At 43.4% G+C, this 25177-nt stretch overlaps 1 protein-coding gene across 4 annotated transcripts in view; it reads right to left on the bottom strand.

The window, feature by feature from the left end:
• LOC142577811 (nonsense-mediated mRNA decay factor SMG7-like) overlaps positions 1-24614 on the bottom strand; it is a 118832-nt gene extending 94218 nt beyond the window's left edge. For all 4 annotated transcript variants that reach the window (XM_075687258.1, XM_075687276.1, XM_075687266.1 and 1 more), the window contains exons 1-8: positions 24426-24614; positions 23877-23908; positions 16997-17175; positions 13364-13435; positions 11257-11335; positions 11064-11156; positions 6817-6888; positions 879-1032 (exon numbers count right to left, since the gene is read on the bottom strand). In XM_075687258.1, coding sequence (XP_075543373.1) covers positions 879-1032; positions 6817-6888; positions 11064-11156; positions 11257-11335; positions 13364-13435; positions 16997-17175; positions 23877-23908; positions 24426-24454 — 710 coding nt within the window. In that variant the 5' untranslated portion in view covers positions 24455-24614. The remainder of the gene's footprint in view (positions 1-878; positions 1033-6816; positions 6889-11063; positions 11157-11256; positions 11336-13363; positions 13436-16996; positions 17176-23876; positions 23909-24425) is intronic.
• Positions 24615-25177: the final 563 nt, after the last annotated feature.

The following is a 25177-nucleotide window of genomic DNA, read 5'->3' as shown; positions in this document are numbered from 1 at the left end:
CTAATTTCTAAGCCAGCACTATCAACTTGCAGATGTTGCAACAGAACAGCCAGCTGTTTCTCCAGCTGATGTGTTACTGAAGTCATCCTAAAGACCCCCAATGCATGTCAAAAAGAACAAACAGACCAACAGAAGCAAAGCTGATGTGTGTGGATCATTAGGGAGACAGGTAAAACAATGCCAAATAACAATGGAAAGGCATATGTCCATAAGTATCGACCCCACACTGCACCTGTGTGTGCACGTCCTGCTTTCCCTAGCCTGGCACTGTTGCTCTTGTCTATGACAGGTGTCCAAAAGTCAACCAGCCCAAGTCACGGCTTTGTTTATGTATGCCGTAACAAGCAGTCTAAAACGTAGCCTATGGCTGCAGACACACGGACAAAGCCCTCCCCCCCCCCCCACTTCCTTATTTTTTAACATAAAAGATTATGCAGTTCCCATGCACAGTGAAAATCCATGTAAGTGAATATTTTGCATCTACTTTGATACCGCAGTGAACTGGGCACCAGTGCATCATTCCACCCCCAGTGTGCTTGTGGTGTCTCCACAACAGCACTGCCGGCATGATGACATTATCGCTAGTGCCAACTATTTTGTGTGTTACTTTCCTTCTCCCCCTCTTCCTTGCCCTCAGCAACTGCCCCATCTCCCAATTCTCACTGACCGCCACACTCCTCTCCGTACCTAGTCCAACAACCACTACTGACCGCAGCATCTAACCCCATGATACACCAAAAAGAAAGGTTTGCTTTAAAGGTGATCTCCACAGTAACCCCACTAATGCAGAAAAGTAACCTTCGCAGTAACCCAGCACAACCACAGGGTCAGAACCCACGCGACACAAAGAAAGCTTTGGTTTAAAAGCGCTCACTCACCTGTCGGACACCATCTTCGAGTAAAGCTTGGAAAGGTTGGTAGCAGCTGCTGGGAACGGGTGCAGCAGTGCCAGACTGCGCACGTGAAAAAACACTGCAGAGAGTTTCTCCCCACTAGCTGCTTCCAGAAGGGCAAGCTGGTTGTAAGGGTGCCCTGGAGAGACAAGGCAGGGCCCATTAGCCAAAGAAAAAGAAAAAGCAAAGCACACCAGTGCATACACAGCCAGCCTGGCATGAAACATGCGAGGACAAAGTGAAACGTACATGCACAGTGTAGCTTCATAAAAAAAAGAGTGCTGAATGCAGGTGCTGAATGGAGCAAAGTGCGAAAGCACATCAGTTGCTCACATAGCCAGAGGTGAGAACACAACAGTGTGTGCGCTGGCTCACATAACTTGTTCAAGTTTCATTCTGACCAAATAAGACCTGATAAGTAACACATCACACTGCACTGTTCGAGCACTATCACAGAATAAGACCTTGTAAAATTCAAGAGAATAGTAATGGACTGGTATAATGTAAGGGCTCACTTTGCTTCTTTCTCATTATCCACCCCTCACAACCATACAATCCTGGCAATACTGTAGGCAGAGCACAGCTCAGACCACTGATTAGTCAAAAAGAAATTGAATTACAAATTAATCATTACATATCCGGCCATGGTTTATAATCATAAAGGGTTACTTGGGTAGAAAAAGGAAAAGCAACCTAGGCAACTTAAACAGCATGAAGTAAGCCAAAAAGCTACATTTGGGAGTGACAATAGAGTCTTAGTACACTGCATGTGCTTTGGATCTATCAGGTCGTCATCCTGCATTTATTGGTGCATTTGTTCCGTAAGGTGGCCTTTATTTGCTTTAGATTTGTGTCATAATGCTCCAAGCATAATGACAACTGGGAGCTGTTTCCGAGATTCATTTTCATCTTGGGCACTTTACACTGTCTTAGCTGGACGTGGCCTCCGAGATTTGGTGGCATGCATGGCAAGCCACACGTGCTGCCAGGTCTCAGAGGTCGTAGGTTACAAATGTTAACTTGTACTAAAGATGGCGCCACAACATAAATTTTACGATCATCATCACCAATGGCATAAGAGCAAAGTGCAGTTACTGTCATTGTGGTCAGTGCTGTGCGGATAATACGGATACAGCATTGGATTTGGTTGACGTTTAGTGTGCATTTGGCTCACTTATAATGAGCCAAATTTTTAGCAACATCATAGGAATGTCGAACGCATGCTGTGTCAGCGCCTTTTAATGGTGAGAAACAGCGAGATTGGCAATATTATGCACAAACATGTGAAGTGCCCTTAAGTAGAATCGTCATCTGTTGCGCACTTCCCTTTAGTTGTGTTAGAAATTTGGCTAATACTGCTTTGCAAACTTTTACATCTAGGTGGCATAACAACTGTTTGCATTAGTATTCTGCTTAGTTCTGCTAATCTAAAAGACTAGTTTGCACTGTGCTCTGCAGAGTACATTAGTACAGTCGAACCAACTTATAACGATACCGGTTTTACCAATATATCTGTTATAACAATGAGAAGCCGATGCACCGTCAACTTTTGTATGTTTTCCATGGTGAAATAACTTGCTTACTACAATGCCCCGATGCCACAATATCGGTTAGAACGATCAAGTCTGGCTGATGGGTGTCTGAGCCGAAAGGTAGTGAAATGCAAAATACTTGAAAACAAAGAAAACAAAATGAGTAAGCCGAGCCTCTGCACGATGGGGCAGTGTCCAACAGCTGCCGCGCGCCCACTTTCCAGCCATCTCCGCACGCCTCTCTCCCATCACCCTTCCACCCCTCCAAACACAGATGGGCTGCGCCCATAGCTCTACGCCGCCCCACCCTCCGAAACAGGAATGGACGGCGCCAACTGCACTGCTTGTAGATTGCTTGCATGTTGCTTGCTGGTTCCTCATTCAGCGCATTTCTGCAAACAGCTTAATCACTCACGTTCGTCTTTGTTGGTTGCGTCGAAATCGTTCCTGGCCACGCTGTTTCTCAGCCTCGTTTGATTTCCCACCGAAACAGAAGATGGCCGATTCGCCCGCTGATCATCAGCAATGCACGACGTTGCCGGTGAAAAGAAAGCACATGGCTATAGATTTTGAAACTGAGTGCTTCTAACCGATGAGGCGATCGTAGCGAATGTGTTTGCATCAGATAGCGACGGTGACGATGGCAGCAATGACACGGTAGGGTAGGCTGCCTCAACATTGTCCTCACAGGAGGTCCTGCAGATGGATTCACATCCGTCCAGGGCTTCGTTTTAGCGAGCAACCTTCTGCTGCACTATGTGGAGCACCTGGATGCCTTGGATGTAGGCAAGCTTCGCGTAAAGCATGCAAGGCTGACGGATATAGGGTTTTCTCGTTCAAGCCAGTGAGAAGTATGTGACGTATGTCACATACTTAGAAGGATGTGAGATGCTTGTGGCTATCCCTCCTCGGTGTTTCTTTTGGATTTCTCAAGCTGACAGGCTGCCGCGGCAGCCTTTTTGCAATTTTTTAAAAGGCCCCCTTTGGGGCCACCAAGGCGATGCCTAGGCAGTGCTCGCATATTGCTTGCCACCCGTGACCCCTCTTTGCAGTTGTTATAGCAGTGCAATTCTTTGACGCTGACAGCTGCGGCTTGTTACACGTGATCATAGCGCCCAGGAAGCAGTTAAACGAGTGAACACAATCAGCAGCTGGATAGAGGAAGGTGGTGGGGAGGGGCACTGGCCTCTCCGCCATTATAGTTTTCTCACAACAGCTCTGCCATCCTCCTATTTTGATTTTTTCATGCAGCCCGGTTATAACAATTATCAGTAATAGCAATGGAATTTTCGTGGCACTTTAATATTGTTATAAGAGGGTTCGACTGTATTAGTGTTGTGTCACTTGCAAATGCTAATGCAAGCATTTTACACTACTACACTAAACATCTTTATTAAACCCTTTAAAGACCAGGCATATGTGCAGAAAAATGTTTATTTTTCATCTAGATGCACAGAATACCAGAATAACCACAATCAATTAAAAAAAGATTGCAGAACCTTTTTAAGCAATAGCGGGGCAACACCAGGCAGAAAACTGGAAGCAGGCTTCACCCTGAGTCACTTCTGGCTTCATTTGGAACTTGTACAGACAGTTCTTGTCATATGTGAACCGTTGGTGTACATTGCCTTTGCTTTATATTACATGTGTGATACCATAGGACCCGGAGATCTGTCCCCTCTGATAGTGCTTCCCAAAAAAAGCAAGTCGCGTGTCAAACCTCTTCCTTGTGCTTTGTTCCTGCTCTTAACCGACAAATGATGCTTTCTACCTGTGATACAGTATTGGCCAAAGACATTTAGCCAGAAATTTTGTACCCAATACTGAAACTTAGCAAGAAAAAAAGGTTTTGTTCTGGTTTGTTGCCGGTAGGCAACCCCTGTCTATAAGGGTTAATTACTGGCAGACACTAAAATGGGTAAAATCAGATGCCGCTGTTATATTAATCTACTACAGCCGAGCCCGCTTACAAGGAACCTGAGCATTAGGCAGCATCTGTTCGTTATGCCCCGAAGTTCGCAGTAAGTGGACGACAGCTTAAAAAGAAAAAAAAAAGTGGCTAGTGAAAACACAAAATTTATTTCTTTGCTAAGAAGTTCGTGATGCTCATCTGTTTCTGCAGTGCAGATCCGATGAGGGCGATCTCCAGTTTATTTAAAGCAGAAGCATGCTCTTCGCCGACGCCCGTGGCATAGACAAGTTGCCTGAGACTCTCTATGTAGCCCATTGCTACGGGCACACTTATGGGCGCTGGCTCCGAAGTTTCATTGTCATCTGATTTCTCTGCATCACTCTCTGCCCGCACTTCGCAAGCGATGCCGTCCGTGCATGGTTCCGTCATATCAGCGTCTTGATCAGCAGAAATAAAGTCATCCCAACCAGTGTCATAGCCCCCCATGTCGAAGTCGACGACGCGCTGCCACAAATCGCCGCCAGACCAATGATCTTCGGAAACATCAGGCTCGGCATCAGGCACTGCGTCAATGAAGCTGGCCTTGCGGAAACAGTTCCCCAAGTATTTAAAAATTCTCACATCCGCCAAGGCCGCCTTCACCATTTCAACAGCTGAATAGAGTGAAACTTGAAGCGGCAATTTGGCGATCGGGCAGTCAACAGCGATGAGCAAGCGCTCCACAATGCGGCGCCTACATGGTGCCTTAAGTGCACGTATTATGTGCAAGTCAAGCGGCTGCCCTTTCGAACAGATATTGGGCGGCAGGAAAGCGAAGTTCACACATTGTATGCTGAGCAGTTGTCGAGCACGAGCAGCACGCACCTTCCTTGACTCCACATGTAGCGGTCAAACTCACCCTGCCCCTCTGCAAATAAATTGCGCGTCATCCGCACCTTAGTATTATGCCTGTAGCACACAGGTACACAGTTTCGAAAGCAACACAGCTTGATTTTACGATTATAAAGGTCACGCGCCAGTCACTGCCATCCATATTAGTGCACAGGAGTACTGTAACGCACACTTTACTGTTCTTGCCGCCAGCACATGAGTCACCTTTCATGGTGTGCGTCTTGTCCGGCAGCATCTGATAAAATAACGCAGGTTCGTCTGTGTTTACACGTCCTGCTCCATTAGCTTGCAGTAATGGCTTGATTTCTTACAAGCCAAGTGGCAACATCTTGCTCACTTACTGAAGCTGCCTCGCCGACAATCGATTTAAAAACAATCTCATGCCGCACTTTGAATCCATGTAGCCAGCCATTGCCTGGGCAGAAGTCGGGAAAATCTAGCAGAAACGCGATGTTTTTGGCTTTGCCCAGCATCATTGGTCTACTTATCGGCATGTTGCGAGCCCGTGCGTCGACGAACCACTTAAAAGACGCGCGTCCTCTACATCCGCATAGGTGGCCTTCCACAGGCGCTTTCTGTTCTTCGGATCGGCCTAAGAGCCGGCAATCTTTTCCTTGCTCTTTAGAATCGCCGAGATTGTTGATTTAGACATGTTGTACTTCTTCACCAACTCACAGTTTTTAGCACCTTGAGACATTTCCTTCAATAATTGCTTGCTTCATTGCCATGTTCAGCACTTTTTGTTTCATGACCGTTACAGGCACGGCATTCCTGTCCACCATCCTGAATTACAACTCGGGCCCGACTAGAATAAAGCACGGAAGGGAGGAAGCATGGAGACTAGCGTGGAGAGGCCTGCTTCGTGGTAACAGCCAGAAAACAACACTTCTGAACTTCAGCCAGCGCCGTAGCGCAGGCGCCGAGACAGTGGTGGATTTACAAGAAAGAGTGAGGAGAGGGGGAGCGGAGTTGCGAGGATGGGCGGGAGGGCGATCTTGGAAGCCACATGCAGACACTCGTGGGCAGCGCGTGATGACGGGGAGAGGGGAAAGGGGTACGAAATGGATAGTTTGCCTCTGAGGAGGCTGGGGAAAACAGACAGTGTGCGCAAAGGGGTCGGAGGTCATCATTATTTCGCATCGTGGCAGTGGGTTTACGCTGTCCGTTCGCTGTAACCGATCAGCAGGGCTTAAAAACATTCATTATACGTGGAATTTTATGCCACTGAAATAATGTATATTTTGATGGTCGCACAGCTCTCGGTCGTTTCAAGCAAAAGGTTGTCTTAAGTTGTATGTGGGCTTAACTGTACCACTGCTGCTCTACTAAATCAGCTGCTGCTGTTTTAATAGAAAAAATTAAATGCTAAGCAGTAAACTTCCCGCTACACGCAATCATATATCATTAGCACAGAATGAAATGTGGGTTGAAAAACAAAACAATGTTTAGAAGCGTCCAAGCTCTTCTTTTTTTAAAGTTGTCAAGATATCAATATAAATTCTGAAATACCTAGAGAAAAGCATAGGTCAAGCATGTGCACTCTCTGTATACCAACTAAACTAAGGAATGCACGAAGTAGGATGCACACCATTTCGTGGTCCCATGTCAACAGCATGGCGGTAGAAGTTTTCAGCCTGCAGTGATTGACCCCGATAGCGTGCTGCAAAAGATAAAGAATGCACACTTTCATTGCACCAAACGCTAGATGAAGCACAAGAAGTGGCCATTTACTGCTTAGCTTAGGACATAGGAACATACATTGAATTACTGCACCAATTTCACAAATTGAACCTCTCCCAGATTTTCAGGCCACAGTTTTGCATACAACTCATCCTAAAATCTCACAAAAAATTGGCCAGTGATGTGGTTGATTGATCAAGCAGTGCTGCAATGCCTCCTGAAGAGAGAATGATATGTGAGCAGAGTAGTTGTCATGTCAGCTTACTAAGGCATGCAGTGACCGAAAAGAAAATAAATTTTATGATGGCTTGCAGTGGTTGTAAGCTTACAGAGCAAGTTTACATTGCCAAGGGCATACAGCAAGCTTGCTTAAGAAAGCATATAAAGGACTTTCCTTAAGCAATCAGTAGTTTGCATTGCCAAGGAATACAGTAAGCAAGGGACTTTCTTTAGTGCAGTTCTGTGTAGTACTTTGGTGTAGGGATTTTCTTCAGTGCAGTACCGAAACCTACAAGGTAATGGTACTACAGTGACCTTGTAAAAAAAATTACAACAAAAGACAAAGGCAAAACAATTGAGCACATTTAAAAGCTTATTTCCTCACAACTTCCTGGAATTTTTCGAGCACAGAACAAACCTTCTCTAAACCGGCCAATTTCAGCAACACGTAGTTTCACATTTTACAGCTCATCAGAATACAGCAAGATAGGCGTGACGAGCATGTGGCGCCCCTTCAACATAATCTTCGTTGGCCTGCCAGCCTCAGTGGGAAACATTGGTCACCACACCAAACAAACACCGACGAGCACAGCAAACATCAATGAGCACAGCTGCTCGCAGTCAGTCATCGTTCACCACCACCACGCTGCAGAGTGTCTCTCTGACGGAGGGTGCCTGGAGCCCTCGCCTCGTTCATGAACCTGGCCAGATCGAGACACTCGCCACTCATGCCATTTTGACTCTACCAGCACAATAGGCATCCCTGCCACCAGCATTAGTAGGCATGAAGCAGACAAACAATACATTAGGAGCGGCATCCGATCTATCAATCTCACAACACTAATTTTAACACATACTGATTTGGTCACTTCCCAGCAGTATTATTTTGGCATCACTCTGTGGCAGAGCGCATTGACACTATTGGAAGCAGAAATTTCACACCACTGAATACTTTTCCCTATGACACATACGTAATGGTATCACAAAAGGTGGTCAATGGGAAATCATGCTAACAAGCAACTGTAAAACAGAGGCATGATATTTTTTTCTACAAGGCCAGGAGGCTGTAGAGAGACATTATTCGAATAATAATAATAATAATAATAATAATAATAATAATAATAATAATAATAATGTTTATTTCCCATCAAGAAAGATGGAGGAGGCTGCAGGTAAAAGATGCATCAACAAACGGCAGCTTGACAGGGGCCGACAGCCCCCTCTACAAGGACTGTCTGAGTGATGGACTGGAATCTCATCATTATGAATGATGGGATTCTTAATCACATAAAGCACTGCTGAATGCTACAGAAGTGACAAACACACCTAAATGTTTTGCCATATCGCTTACTAGTGTTGCCATTTTAGCAATTTTGTTGCTAGATTTAGCTACCTTCTTTAGTGATGTGAATGGGAACAATTTGCAACAATTTAGAGACTTCAATATTAAAAAAGTTGCTCAATATATAATTTTCTAGAACACGCTTTATTATTCAAAAGTTACACAAAAATCCAGCCACAATTGGTTCTACGGCACGTGGACTACATGACCATGATGGAGTAATGGTGGTTTGTATTCATGGATACCACATGCTGTGGGAAATTGCACTGAGGCAAACAGGCTTCGAATTGTGCTCACAAAATGCACATATTGCTTTTGTTTTTTCATTCTTAAAAAAGAAAAAGCATTAGAAAGCGCCTTAATGCTGCAAATATTGCAGTTTCACTAAGTTCGACAGGTAAATGTTCACAAGCACAGCAGCAAATTAATATATCAAGACATTGCAATAGAATTTTATGGTGAGGTTTAGAACAAAGAGGGTGAACTCTCTGAGCTTGTAGAGACCACTAGCCTAATATCTACATACCTTGATATAACAGCATCATGTGTTCAGTCATTTTTTTCGATGAACATGCAATGAATGGAATTATCTACCAACATCAATAATTGAAATTCGAGACCTCTTTCTCTCTAAAAATGTGTTGAATAACATTATATAACATTGCAATTCTGCCTGTTTATTTTTTCACAATGTTTTGTGTGTTTTACATGTACAGTAAGACCTCGTTAAACAGCAATTTCGTTTTAAAAGTAGCAAAGTCAAATCCCCAACTCAGTGGCCATTGAACATAATGTGTCTTGTATCCACATAAACCGTACCAGCTTATTGCATACATATTGGTTAATACATAGTGTTTCCCACTTTTCGTCGCGCAAACACAGCGGTGCATTGTCTCCAACGGGCAGCCCGGCAGAACAACAAGCCTTAGAGATCAGAACAATGGCCTCCAAGCGCCATGTGCGTTTGTGCGTGAAGCCACATCAACATCAACATCATTTTGGCGCCATGCCAGAGTGCATTATGGCGTTGTGCCAGAAAGCGTTGTGGCGTCGTGCAAGCAAGGACTCGTGTTATTGCCGAAGCTCGGACGAAATGACGCCGGGTGCTCAGCATAGAAGAAAAATTAGACATCGTTCGTGCTATCGAACGTGACATGAAGAAGTTGGCGCTGGCACGCGACAGGGATCTACTGTTATCTACGCTGTGTGGCATTTGGAATGTGAAGTTGGTCGGTGGCGCAGCTGCAACCGCGAAGAGATGTCGACTACGAGGTTTGACTTTTCGCCATCGTTGCTTCTCTGTTGCCGAAGCGTCACCTAGTGACAGTAATGAAGACGACACGGGAAGCAACAGCACGGGCGATTCAGGCCCGAGAGTGGCAGAAGCTGCGTGTTACGTCAGCCTCATGAATGCAATCTGCAACGCTACCCTACCGACTTCTGCAACGCTACCACGCCCATGCACAGAGAATATGCAACGCAAATGAGGAATCTTCCATGCGCGTGTTTGCTGAGGAGGCTGGCTGAAATGCTGGCTCGCAGCTTCAGTAAATTTGAGGCCACTGTCGTCGCTAATAGGTAGCCATGGCATCAAACAAAAATAACACTTTTGTCGTGCGAAGTGAATAAATACTGCATGTTTTTTTTTCCCTTTCCTTGCACTCTCTGCGAGTTCCGTTTTTGACAGGTAAGTGGGCGATCTCATGCTATTTCGGATAAGCAGCACTACCGTTTAGTACATATTTTTCCGAGCTCCAGCCAACTACGGTTTAACGACGTTTCACTGTACTGTGTATTTTTGCCATTTTATTGTATATTCTACTTGTATGCATTCTTAGTTATGTGCCCTCCCCTCTATAACGTACTAACATGTACCTTGAAGGTAATAAAAAGAATGAATGGATAATAAGACATATCAACTGTAGAAAGGCGTACAGTTCGCATGTCATATGTACAGTAATATAACGACTGGGCTTGACACGTGAATCAATGCACCACCTCGGTTTCTCACGGCTTTCAGACAAATGAACACCACACAGAGCCTTCAAGTGGATCAAGGGGATATGGTATGGTATTTGACCTGTATAATAGTCACACATTTTTCATTGCTGCATTACCATGAGCAGGTTCGTGTTCCTTGATTTATTTGCGTTTTCAGGAGTGACAAAAACTACAATCTTTCCAGGCATAACGTGGACCAAGTGTGCATTTATGATCGGAGAATCAGGTGACTTTTAGAGGTGTGTAAAATTTTCGATCCTAAAGTATAAAACCAAACAAGATTTCATCTGTCATCATGCATAGCTTTCTAAGAGCATTAATAGATTATATGAAGTCCTCTGTACCTTGCTAATGAATTCACTGCTTAGCCTTCACTTGCACACACTATACGAACGTGAAACATTTTCGTATATGTGTTAAGCCACATTAGCGTACATAGTAGTGTTCCAAGAAGACATATTCTATAAAGATCACTCGACAGTTTTAGGGACAAATTTAACAAAGCTGGAGCAAGATTAAGTGAAAATTTAGTGACTTCCTTGCCTCAGTTTAGAGAACTACACAAAAAGAAAAATGGCAACACTGATGCTTACCTATGTCTCCAAGGTGAACCAAGCAATGCTGACAAATGTAGAGGACAGAGGACTTCTTTGGTTTCTCAACATTCAGGTCATCATGCTTCACCCCTGTCACGAACAAAGCATAAAGAAGACAAGGTAAAAATTCTGTACATATGAAAAATTTATTGGTTAGAATTCAAGGCACCAGTATTAAAAAGTCACTTACACTGCAGGATGCCAAAATCCAAGTCTTTCAAGCGGCATTTGAAGCTAATTTCATATACAGAGCACAGCTTTTGAAATAGCTGAAACAAAAAGAGTAAAATTAGCATTATCCACAAAATAAAGGCTTGCTAGACAACAATGGATTTTCAGGACACCCAATAATTCAGATGCCACCACTGCGTACCCCATAGAGTCAACGTATAAGAATGTCCAAAATTTTGGACGTAAAAACCTTTCAGCGTCAGATTTTCTGGACTTCTTGCCATGACTGCATGTCTAAAACGGTGTTATCGAAACTATTGCTGCCTCGCCGTTTTGATTATCTCGCCGCCTCGAACCTGCACTTTCGCACGCCAAACCGCTGACAGCCGCCACCGCGGCAGCGCTAAGCCTACCTGCTCTGACGTCCGCTACCAAGCTTCTTGATGTTCGAAGCCATGTTTTATTACGGTAGCAATTATATGGACATTCCAGGCACTTTTTTTGCTGTTGGTGTCGGCGTCGCCATGATGATCCCTATAAAGTCCAAGGGTGATAACACTGTTGCCGGGCGTAGTGTTATGTATGTGCGAGTGAAAGCACGCGAAAGAAGTCGACGATTGCGGCTCAATCTGGCACGCCTGAAGGAGAAAGCGGAGAGCAAACGTGCCGTCTTCCGTCCTGCCAGAGGCCGTGGGGGGATAGGAGGGGAGTGGCATTGTGCTCTGGCAGCAACTACATATATGGAGGAAAGCAGGGAAGCAGCGCAGGAGGGAGGGGGGCAGTATCAACTACGCCAACAAGTGCATAATTTGCATGGCAGCACACGGGCACATGCGCCCTGCCATATCTTGAAAGGGATCTGCAGACGGCTCATACCTTTGTGCGCGCTGTGTTCTAGCTGCTCTTGCATTGAAGCGATAGATGGCACGAAGGTCACTTCACTCGCTGCTGCTGCCGCTCTTGCTCACACCAGCGGTTTGACGAGTGTCTGCGCTTATCGAGTGTAATGTGCTCATATTTGCTTGTGCATGCTGGCACCATGCTTGTTAACTCGGTTAGTAACAAATATTTCTAAGCTCATCGGGCCGATAAAACTACTATCCTTACTTCGTATACTTGTCTACTAATTTACTATCGCAATCAATGCTTCGCCTTTTGGGCGAAACTGCGCCTTTTTCTCACTTTAAATAATTCGCTGCTGTCAGCAATGGCACTGACTCTGCCTTTGTAATCCTCGCCAATGGCTTCGAAGCTTGGAAAGCCTGACACGTTGCATAATGCCAGTCCCCGAAAGTCAGCTTCGCCTGAACACAGCAGTGTCACGCGGTGAAGCATACGTGAAGTATTGAAGTGAAGCATATCTAGAGTGGGAAGGGGCAATTGTCATGAAACACAGTATTTATTCCTTAATTATACAAGCGTGCGCCCACTGTCTCCTGTCACAGCCTAAAGTGTACCGGCAAGCCTTCAGAGCTATTTCGAACGTGCCTGTGGTGATTTGAGCACTTGGGGGCAGTAAAATGCATGCATTCATTTTTTCAGACTACCCAATTTTTCGGACATTTTTGCGGCCCCCGAGGGAGTTTGAAAAATCGGATGTTGACGGTTTCTTGTAAACACCACACATACTTGTCTCTTTATCAGAGAAAAAGTAAAGAAGTCTCAGTTTTTTCCCATTACATTAAAGCTCATAACTGAAAATGCTCTTTGTAGTTTGTTCAAGCACTGATCACAGCATAGCATCTTTTTTACACATTGTTTGCAATAAGAATCCCCATTCAACTTTTGATGGCAATTCTTTAGTCACACTTTCAACTTTCTCCGTGCAGTGGAACTGATGTTTCACAGAGGCCTTGCCCTTTCCATGCATTTTTATTTGATTTTGCATTTCCTGTGATTTGCCTGTTTTTATTAATTATTTTGTAACTATAATTTGTTGTTGAATATTAAGTGATGGTCTTCCTTGCCAGCAATTGTAATCAATACTGTATGCCAGTTCTAGAACCATACACACACCATTTGGCAACTGCAAGTCACAATATTGATTTATCACTGAGTACTTCATGCAACTAAGTGCCAGAGAAATAAAAACACATTTTGGAAAATGCAAGGCAAGTAATTAGTACCTGAAGATAGAAGCCACTGGCTGTCTCCAACAATGTAGACAGCATTGTGTGGGACTCGCCGTTCGCCCTTTCCTGCAGAACAAGTTATGCAGGCAAATAATGTTGAACGAATTCCTACACATAAACTCCAACAGGTGCGTTACAAAACGAGCAATGCAGGCAGTACAAAAGTACGATGTTCCATTTTCGTACTTTTAAATGAAAAAGGTCAATATCAAATCAATTGCATAAGAGCTGGCACACATGGTCAATCAAAACATGTGTCAGCTAGTGGACCGAGAATGTCTTGTTGAAAAGGCTGTTATTGCGAAACATCAAGTGCTTGTAACCACATTTTGGGCTAGCCTCAATTGCTCATTGATTAGTGGATTCATGGGGCTTAAAATCCCAAAGCAAAGCTGGGGCTGGGAGACATGTCGCAATGGAGGGTTTCAGATTAACTTGACTACCAGGGGCTTGTTAACATGCTCCTAAATCTAAGCACATGGGTGTCCTTGTGTTCTGCCCCCCCTAGAATGTCACAACTGCACGTGCGAGTGGAAGCTGCAACAGTGTGCCTAGCAACAGAACGCCATAGCCATTAGGCCACTGTGCTGGCACTTGTTTGTTTATCCTGCGCTTTTCTTGCTTACAAAGTTGTGCCCCTACCTCTTATTGATACTGTTTTCTTTTTCCTTAAAGTATAACACACATAGCGGCACACGTTTTTGATGCACCACAGAGCCTTACAGTATGCTTATATGCCCGCAGTCATAACCAATCTTCAGTCATCTTTTGAAAAAAAAGAAAAGAAGAAGAAAGAAGATTTAAATTTTTGAGAGATGAAGAAAGAGGCGACGTGAAATTTTAGCTAGTGCCAATTAAAACTGACAAGAGTGCAAGTTCTTGAAGTTATGAATACATGTTAGAAAATATACTATCTTTCTCAATGAGGCCTTCTTCACACAGCTGATCTCTCTGTCCTATCCTGTGAAAATCGCAACACTCTTTAGACAGGGAAAAATCCTTTTTAGTGTGCAAATCATAGGTAGGTAGGAAGGAAGACGGCGACAGAACAGAGCAAACACTAACAGCCAAGTTTATTGCTCAGATGGTGGGAGTACTAGTACAATTGGAGGAGACGAGGAAAAGGGGAAAAAGGAGGAGGTGACGTAACTGTGTAGGCACATATACAGGAACCCTCATCATCTCAAGAGACACTGACATTCATTATCTAGTAAGTTAACCGAAGGTGCACTCACACATTTCTTTTCACCTGCATCGCGAATAAGAATTTCATGTGCCCTTTGTCACTGCATTTGGCCACAACTTGGCAATTGCCTAACTAGGGTTGCACTTGCACTTCGAACAGTGACTTGCTAGGTGGCCACCTACAGATGGCACATCAGATTGGCGTGCTCTTTTTAGGCAGTCATAAATACATCACCCTATCTGGCCAATGTAGCAGTGGCCCCACAATAAATAAATGCGGTAGACAACTCCCATGGTGCATTTCACACACTTTTTTTAATGTTTCTTCTTACAGCCCCGCCTGGAAGTGCAATCTCGAGTTTATGTGCTTACAAAGAGACTCTAGCTTATTCCATTTCGTAAATACAAGCATGACACCCACATTCTTGACAATTTTTTTTAGGCAATGTGCCACCTTGTGAACATATGGTATCACAGAAATCTTCGCCTTGGGTTAATCCTTGTGGACTGTTTGTCTTGCACTTTTTTCTTCCTTCTTCAAATCAGCATGAAGTGGTCCCACTATGCCTGAGAGCAGGTTGTTAAGGAAGCCTGCAACTTTTAGTCTTTCAACCTGGCTTTGAAAGCTGGTTTTAACCTGGTGATGGCAAGACCGTGACAGCAATGCCTTCATGCATGCTTTTGCTACCCCTCGCTTAACAGCCTTCAAATGCGTGGAACTAAAAGGGAACAGGCTTTTTTGAGAGCGAGGAGCATATTACCAGCAAACAGAAGAAAAACTTTTTAAAAACTTTACCACATTCTGCCGGGCATCACAGTGCTCTGCATGAAATATGACTGGGCACGCCTGTCTACTTCGCAGGTCTGTAGGCAGCCACTGTTCCAAATAGGTGTAACCCTAGTTTTTACAATAACCAAGTTTTGGCCAAATAATGTGACAAAAGGGCACATGAAATTCATGAGGCCCTTATTCGTGGTGCAGGTGAAAAGAAATGTGTGAGTGCGCCTTCTATTAACTTACTAGATAATGGATACCAGTATCTGTTGGTATAATGCAGGTTCGTGTACATGTGCGTACACAGTTATTTCACCCCCTCCTTCCCTCCCTTCCCGCCTCCCTCCGATTGTACTTATGTTTCCGCCATCTGAGCAATAAACATGGTTTATAGTGTGCTCTGTCCTGTTGCCGTCTTCCTTCCTTCCTACGATTTTTGCACTAAGAAGGATTTTTCCTTGTCTGAAGAATGTTTCACCAACCAGCGCAAGCAGCCAACTCTTCTGCATCACAACACAATTTACACACAGGTGACAAACTTTCCACTGCAGATTTTCCTCAAAACTGGTCACTGTAACAAGCTGGGTACTCTCTGTATCTATGTCAGCATGGTGACTAAGACATACATAGTTCCAAGAAAATCGCAAAGCTTTCAAGCATTTATGAATGTGCCCGTCCTCACAGGTTCAGGCTGTCAGTCACTGCGACCAAAATGTGTGCAACAGACTCTTTTCATAATTGCAGTGCTAGCTTTGCGGCGACACAATCGCAGCGCAGTCATTTTTGCAGACAGTGTGTACAAGCGCAGTTTGCTTGTATTATGACATGGAAAATGTAGACATGGCTCTCATGATGAAACCATGCTCAAGAAACAAGCCCCTGCATGAATAGCTAGCACTTCGTTTTCATTTGAATGATGACCGGTGAAGCTATTAGTTGGGCAAATGTGCAGTGCAGAAAAGCACACTCACAAATTATGAAAAGGGCAAAGGGCCTACTGAAACTGACCAATTTAGGGCACAAATTTTGCCTCCATTTTGTGCAGTATACCTATGGAGATTTGTAGGCAATCGTGTATCCACAAAATAAAATAAGTAACACACTATTTGTAAGCACTCATCTATGGTAGTATCAAATTTTATTTGTGGCAGTTCACTATCATGTAATGCACACTTGCAAGTGCGGCTGTTCTGAGCAGAACATGACATGGGCTTTGAAATGTCGCATAAAGGCCTTGCCCAGTTCTGAAGGCTTCTGCAAAGCTTTTAACTGTATGTAGCTACGTCTTTGGCTGTTGTCTAGAACTTGTGCCGAGTCTGCCTAGCCTATGAGCCTTTGTGCTGTAAACATAATGCTGGCACTAAAACCGCCTGTATATAATCAGGAGCTAACAATGGGTGCTGAAGGTGGCCAGAGAGCTCTAAATGCTCATATAGCACTGGTGCTATCGTTTACTCTTTACATCCTGCAAGAGATTAGCAGCATGGTTACTGTGGCGTCCTTGTTGGCTGTGCCAATCAGCACATGAAGCTTCAATGGACAACAGCAAGAGATTTTACAAGCAACCAGCGACTCAATGTGGACAAAAAAATATGCTATTGTATTTACATTCACAAGAAATTGTCCACGGTATCTTTAACCAAGCTTTAACAGTATGTTTTTCATACCTTCTTGTCAGTCGATTTGACCTGGAATGCTGCAATAGGATTCCTAAAAGCACTGTTCCACAGCTCCTGCTCTACTTTTTTGTCCAGGGCAAACTCCAAGTCTGTCAGGAGCAACTCTTCCAACAGTAGGCAAAGCCGTGTGCGAAGCTGGAAGGCCCTTGCATTCCGAGGATTGTCTTCTGCGCATGAAATGGGAAAGAGTATACTATCAGAAAAACAGATTTTAGGTAACCCATTATATCCTAGAAATTACATGTGCTGCTAAGCACACATTTCCATTTATTGTGATTCGAGAAAGTGCACCACAGTCCAGGGATGGCGCCAGTGGGTGGCGGCCACATCCCCTAAATTTTTCCTGACGCCCCTATATCTGCAAGCCGCTGTGCTTCTTGGTGTTGTACGGTTGCCATAAAAACAGATAAAAACAAAATAAAGTCTCAAATGGTTTTTTATCTGCTGACTGACGAGGCTGAAACAACTATCACCTGTCAATCTGCAATGTTTCACAATGCTCAAGTCTCACCACAATCAATATATCATTGCACCTGCCACTTTAAAATTATGCCTGCCTCCGCATCGCCCCCCCCTTCCCCCCCTAAGAAAATTCTGGCGCCGTCCCTGCCACAGTTGCCGAATTCATGGTGTTTAAAATAATTACGAGTTACTTCACACCAAACATGTATGTAACAAATGACATGCAATTACATACTTCATACCACTCACTGTAATTCGACAAGTGGACTTGTCTTTTTCAAGATAAGTCCACTTGTCGAAACATTGGCTCCCACTTTTACCTCGCCTTGAAAAAGACAAGTCCACTCATTGAAACGTTGGCTCCCACTTTGACCTTGTTCTCATTTTGCTCATAGTGTTGAATTTCCATCTCCCGCCTTCCCTGCGTTTTCACTGTAATTCAGTTACTTTTATCAACAACCAATTACATGTAATTAGTTGACTTGAATTTGATGATAACTACAGTAGAATGCTCAAAGTCACGCCACACAGTAACATCGTGGATGTGTACATACAAACAGGCAAACCCGGCACTCAATATTTGTTTCATCTTAATGGCAGGTTACGTGGCCTGTATTGTTGACGTATAATGAGGGCATGGGTGCACCACATCAGAACGGTCATGTTCAGCAAATTTAGACTTTTTCCATTGTGAATGGATAGTTTTCAACCTTTGTTTGCTAATTTCCCAGTCCAGTGTTTGTATGTAGCAAGGTGATCATAGATTAAAAAAACACCCTTTCCTTCAGCAAACACATTGGGCCAGTTTTCACTGTTGCTGCTGATGTCCTCTTTACAAGGAAACAAGGGAAGATGAAAGAAAAAAAATTTGAAAAGCAATTGTTAGTGAAGATAATGTGTGAAGGGATGCAGAAGACACACTGAAAGAGCAAGATCAGCTGATCTAATTCTATTTACTCTATTTGTGCAATGTTAAAAAAAATTGGGAGGAAAGTAATGTAAAAGTAATCAATTACTTTCTTGTATTTGCTCAATTAATTTTTGGGGCAGTAATTAGTCACTGTAATCAATTGCCCTTTTTAAGTTAAGTAATTGTAATCGATTACATTTATTCCTGCAATGTATAAGAGTAGGTCTAACACCAACTATATGGCAGGATATGTCTATCTTGCAGTGGTTGTCCTTTAGAAGCACAGGGAAAAAAATGTAACAGCTGCCATGCATTGTGGGAACACAGAGTTTGTCTGGAAAGTTTGCGAACTTTGGAAAAATTAATTGCTTTCATTTACCTACCAACCATTTAGGCTTGTCGCCTTCGAAGTAGTTCCTTTCCGAGTCGATGCACTGAATTCAGCTTTTCTGCCATGAAAGGCACACTTCTTAGAATGCTTCTTTTGGGATGCTCCGCAGCTTGGCTAGTGAATTTTTCTTGATGGTGTCAATAGATTCAAAATGCCTTTTTCAGAGCCGATTTCCGTTTAGGGAAAAGAAAAATCTGCTGGGGTCTAGGTCAGGTGAATACGGAGGTTAGGGAACAAGTGGCGTCGAGTTCTAGGCCAAAAACTATAATGATCAGCGATGTGTGGGCAAGTGCATCATCATGATGGAGCATCCAGCACTGTTCCTCCAAAATATGCGGTCTTTCCTTCCCAACTGCTTCACGAAGATGTTCCAAATTTCCAGATAGTATTTCTTATTGACCGTCTTCTCTTGTGGAAGAAATTCATGGTGAATGATATGTTTGGAATAATAATAATAATAATAATAATAATAATAATAATAATAATAATAATAATAATAATAATAAAGAGAAACGTGAGCAACACTAGCACATAGCACAAAACTTGTCGTGCCTTCTTGGGTTCGCAGTGAAAATTTTCCTACCCACAATCATATTTTTCAATAATTTTTCATCTAAGCTAGCCCGTTCCAGAAGCTCTTTGCTCACTTTCAGTCGTGTCTGCTTTTGTTCATCTGACAAAAGCCACAGCACAAATGTTGCTGTGAGGCGGTGCATACCTAATATGTTGGTGAGAATCTCATGGCATACTTTTTGGGATGCCGACCTCTCGAGCTACTTCCTGAACTGTCAGGCGACAGTTCGAATGAATCAGTTCAAAAACAGATTACGCTGTGGAGAAAGTGAATGTGTCTTCCTGAATGGTCATCTTCTTTAACAGAAGTATGGCGTTCTATAAACCGTTTACACCAGTGGTGCATTGCAGTCTTTTCTGAAGCTGAAGTTCCAAACGCTGTTTACAGCACATCAAATGTCCCCGTAAAAGACTTTCGATATTTCACGCAGAATTTCATGCAGACCTGCTGCTCCCCTGATTCGCTCATTTTGATGTACAGGGAAAATCAACAAAAACAATTGACATAAGTTCACACAAATGTGAACAGCAAAACAAGTGCAATTTTCAGAGCTGCTCGAGTCAGCTGGTACAATAAACGTACTGCTAGAGAGTGGTACAAGTTCTATTAAAATCTTTAAAAGTTTGTGAACTTTCAGGACGGACTTCGTATGTTATTGTGAAGCATTTGCCACACAGTGCATGTGATGAAATGTTTTAACATTTCCGTTTAATTGTACTTTACTTCCACTTTTAAGATTCACTAAGAGGCCACTAGAAGCAGACTGATGTATACAATCCAAGCACCTAGTTTTATACAGTACTATTGAGATGTGAACCTCTCCAATACCATGTGTAGCAGAACATGTACTGCCATCTAGAATACAACGAGTGACACATCAGCGCAATGAGAATGAGGGAGCCTCCACACACACCACGTGATGCTGAACTAGATGCAATAGCTGCAGCATTATATCGCTGCTATGCTCTTAAAGCAACACCTCTTGGTGCCCTGGCACCTCCGTCTACATGCAGCACAGCCACCTTCTCGCAGCAGCTCAATTTGATTGTGCCATGCTACGCCTTCAACTAAGCTCTTCAAGACAGTTTTGCACTTTGCAAGGCCACACACAATGAAAGGTGTTTGGCAAACTAGCCCAAAACACACAGCTGTGGTTTCGGTTCCCTCTACAATCTTGAGCAGCATGGCAGCTGTGCTGACATTATAGAATGAGAGCTTTGTCATGTGATCCTCTCTCAACCTGCATTACTACTACTGGCATGAGCTAAAAAAACTTGTGTCAGAGAGCCATCACTACAAGATGGTGTGCAAGGTTGTGCTTCACAGTTACTGTCCCTGCAAAATGATGGCCATATCTAACTCACAGAAATCTTGGATATTAAGAGATATTTTTTTTAAGGCTGCCATGTAGCTACATATAGAATACTGGCATTTAGTGAGAATAAAGTGCATAAATATGGTAAAATGTAGCAGCTGGACCTCCCCACCCCTCTTCAAATGCATGTGAAGCTGAACTCATCACGAGGGCACTTCAAGCTGAGCTTGGAGGAAAAAGGAACAGTTTTGTGACTTGTTACGTGTTTAGCTGTCGGACAATGTTCCTTGCTTCTCTACTCTTTGTTTCTTGTAATGTGTGTTCCATTTGCTGCCTATAATCTGGTAAGCTTGCTTTAGTACAAATTCAGGTGAGTGAGGCAGATGGCATTAGCTGGCACTGCATTCAAAGCCACATTGTACAAGATAAACAATGACAGTAAAAGATGCAGAATCACCAAGTGATAGTTTCTAAATGTTAGCAGTGTAAAGGCACAGTTGCATTAATGGACAATAAAACAAGCAATTATTACTGTTTACATTGCGCCATTAGTGTTGACAGCTGAAAGAGCGCATAAGGTGTATGTCTTTTTCACTGTCCTCGTTCACATTGTATTACGCTGCCTGAAACCTAAGGCAAGTCTCTAGTTCGACCAGAGAATTTTATGACAGAGTTTCAGGGTTGGCATTTCTAGTGTATAAATATCTAAATTAAAACTCTGGAAAGCGATGGAATGGTAATGTAGTGACCGATAAGATGTGGTCTACAGAGTAGATAAAGAATAGAAATTCACTTCAGTGTCTTTTTAGCATATTTGTTTTGTAATAAATGTGTACAGCAAGACTTCACTTAAACGATCTTAAGGGATCATAATAACGTGTGGGTTCAAATGAAAGTTCAATTCATGCATGCAGGAAGGAGCCTGCTATCAGAAAGCGAAGTGAATGAGAATGAAATAACAAGTAGACATTTATTTGGTATTGCTCAGAAGCAAGTTTAGCATCTTGAAAACAGTAGCTTTATCTTAAGCTAGACTTATGCAGGGATTATATAAAGCGTCGTAGAAAGAACGGCCGTATCACAGTACTCGTACTCTTCCTCGGGCAGAGCAGTCCACAGAGAAATTATCTATAGTTCTACATGACCCCCTTTTGCTGCATGAAACTGCTTTCTGTCAACAGCTGCAGCTACAAGATAAACAACCAGTTCATTTGAACTGAAACTGGAAAGTGGGTTTAGTAGCCATTTGAGTTGAAAGCCAACTGACCACAAAGGGTTCTCAAAGCGTACAGTTCTCTGTAATTGTTATGGTGTACGCTTAAAGAAATGAGGATGCGGAAATGTGGAAAAAGAGATGAGAGAAAAACAAAAGGCATAATGACACAGGTAACGAGCAGCAGTGGTAAAAAAAAAAGGTTCACACAAATGAAATTACAGCACTGCCCGAAGTTCACCCAGCTAAAATCTGCTTAAATTGAATACAAAGTTTCATGTGGGGAAATAAAAAAAAAGCTTGTTCAAAGTTCATGTAAGTGGTCTTTCCTCCTTCACATACAGCTTGCTTCAGTTGCAAAAAAGCCATGTTAGAGCTGTAGTCTATGATACGAAATGAGCATGCTGTCCAGAAATGGTGGCTGCTTATATAGCCATCAAGATTGCTGCAGCCTTCCAGTTCCTGGATAATGGAGGTGGCTTACACAAATTGAGCAACACTTGTTGTCGGACCTCGTAGCACTTCCTTAGCTATGCACATGAGGCAAGTGGATAGAGCAGCTGCTTTCAACATGTGCACACCATAACGCCTCTCTGGAACTAAACATTCTGGCTGAAAATTATAACAAGTTATTTCAAATCATAAATCATAGCCTGGGTGGCATATAACACAATGCTGCAAAGCTTAAATCTGTAATGCACTGAAGCTGGCTCAAGTGCTCTTTCTGTTGGATCCAACAGTATTTTAGATTGGAATTTTAGAAGAGCGCATTGATATTTATGGGCTGTTCAAGTAAGTGACATTAACCAAAGAGGTATTTACATCACATTCTATATCTTGAGGTAATAAAAGCTGCAGGAGCAATCCTGTATGTAAAAGTTTGTTGGAAGAGGACTAGTGAAGCCTACCCACTGAATGCCAGGCATGGTGGGTTAATAAAGCATTTTCTTTCTGTCCCTGGATTAACTTCGAAAAACCATGAGCACATCAATAAGTGTGCACTGTCATTTTTGACTTCCAACTCAATAAATTTTTCCAAAAAGTAAGAGCACAACAGGGTTGGCTATTATGCTAAGTGCTTCAAATATCACTTCTGCTGATACATCTGGGCACTTCCTACTTGACAGTTCTTGACAACTCAGACTTTTAAATACTTCTATTCAGAATATTTTGTGCAATATTAGGCACACAAGCTAAGAAAGTGTTTGCATATTCAAAGAGTACCTTAGATTAATGACAATGTTTCACCTACGTAGCAGTCTTCAGGATGATGCTAAGTGTTCTGCAGCACTCATGGGTTCCAACAAGTTTTTAAATATGCGTATCTAAATGCGAGGAGTGCAGCCTGTAGGAAACCATTGGTCAGCTTTTAGTTTACTACAAGTGCAATTTGCCGGGACTTCTGGATGCCTTTCTCTATGATTTATGTCGGCCTATCAAATATTTACATCTTGTCAATGCAGCATGACACCTCCAAACTTTAGCCATTGCTGACATTCTGGCCCAACACGTGTTTTAATAGTCAATGAACGCTAAGTCTCGTATGATTACTGCAACGACAACAGTCCCCCCCTCCCCCTCCCCCCCAAAGTGCACTTTACTTTCCTAAAAAATATAAAGTACTGAAGAAAAATGACTGGCGTGCGAAATGTTTGCTAGTGGTAGAGCACTTCTGCGGTGCGTGCACCAGTGAAACCAATGGACTCGGCAGCATGCACTGATTATAACTAGCGCCGCTCAAGTTTAGGTTCTTAAGCGAATGAAAATCTCACAACACCGTCTCTTGTCACTCACAAACTCCCTACGCTGAGCTATCAAGCGACAATCGGCGTTTATTAACGGGCATCGCAAATTTTATAAATGCAGTGAGCGACTTCAAAAGTAAAGCGCGCCCGCTGGTCATGAGCACAGTGAAAATTGCACGCTCGCGCGTTCTTACAGAAACACAGCACGAGCACCAGCTGCGCAGTTTCAAGAGAGACTGCTGGGAAGATAAGACTTACCGGCTAGTGCTGACTTGACGCTTTCAACTTCCCTGGAAAAGGAAAATGATATAATCACCTTGCGACAATCCGAGGGCTGCGATCGGACACTGAGAAAACACATGCGATCACAAACGCAAGGCAGTACGGCTACGAAGACTGCACAGCGTGCTCTTCGTACCCGCAGCCACACAACAAGCAATTTTCGCGGACACTGCTACTTATTGGAGCGTTGACAACCACAGGAAAATAACACGAAGACAGTGAAAGTATCTCGAGTTAAGCAAAACCGCGGTCACTCGGTAGAGCTGGTTTCAGCGCTCGCTGCCCGAACACAACGTTCGATCAGGCTAGGAATGGCACGACAGACGGCGGGGAATCAAATGCGCGGCTGAATCGTTGAACTAGAGGTGTACGTGGATCACATATCGTAAATAAATTCTTCAAGTCCACCACTTTCCAAAATATATGATCACAAAATATGCGCGCGATTGTCGTACAGCTATCGCGTCTCAATGGTGAGCCTCGCTGCGTTCGAATACAACGGCAACCTAAATAATGTCCACTTACTTCAATATTTCCGAAACTGATGCCTTCATTTCTGCGGCGTTAAAAAAGACGGACAGCGCGAGGGGGCAGATTATATCAAATACAGTTAGCAAATCCGTACAAAAGATTCAAAAGACTAATTGCCATCTTCCGAGTGTTTACAAGCACACCCGACAACTGTAGGCTTTTCAGAACCGCCAAACGCAGAAAACATGCTCGATGACTGCAGGTGGCGCAAAATGCTTTACACGTTAGTGTACAAAAGAGCTACTGCATAAACATCATGTCCCATAGTTTTGAAGAATAAAATAATGCAACTTTAATATGCTAACTTAAACACGTTATGTTAACGAATTTGATGAAACAAAAATTAACTAGCTCTATGAGAGTGCGTGACGAGTGGCGCGATTTTTGAAAGAAGAGTCTGCCTTGCACAGTCTCCGTGCAGCCGGTTTAAACATAAGCAACAGTATATGTCTCACAAAACAGCTCATTTTTACCTAAAGTGACCATACGTCCCGAATTAGGTGGCACACATCTACCGCTTTTATTTTTTTGTTTGCGGCAGGGTGGCACTGTCCCGCAGCACTCGTAAGTGGAAGCCATCTTTTGCCAGCGGCGGCGGGAACTGGCGCAAAGAGCGACCGCAATAACGCCTTTTCCTATCGCATGCTTGCCGCCAGTGCTCGCTCATCAGGGCTTTGTAGTCAGCTGCCCTGTCATGAAACTCCCAGCACCTGCATGGGCCGCGGTGAGAGATAGCGATGGGGTCG

This window comes from Dermacentor variabilis, chromosome 1 (genome assembly GCF_050947875.1).
Source record: "Dermacentor variabilis isolate Ectoservices chromosome 1, ASM5094787v1, whole genome shotgun sequence".
In the NCBI taxonomy this organism is placed as follows: Eukaryota; Metazoa; Arthropoda; class Arachnida; order Ixodida; family Ixodidae; genus Dermacentor; species Dermacentor variabilis.
Note: the sequence above shows the minus strand (reverse complement) of the source record. Positions and strands in the feature narration are given on the sequence as shown.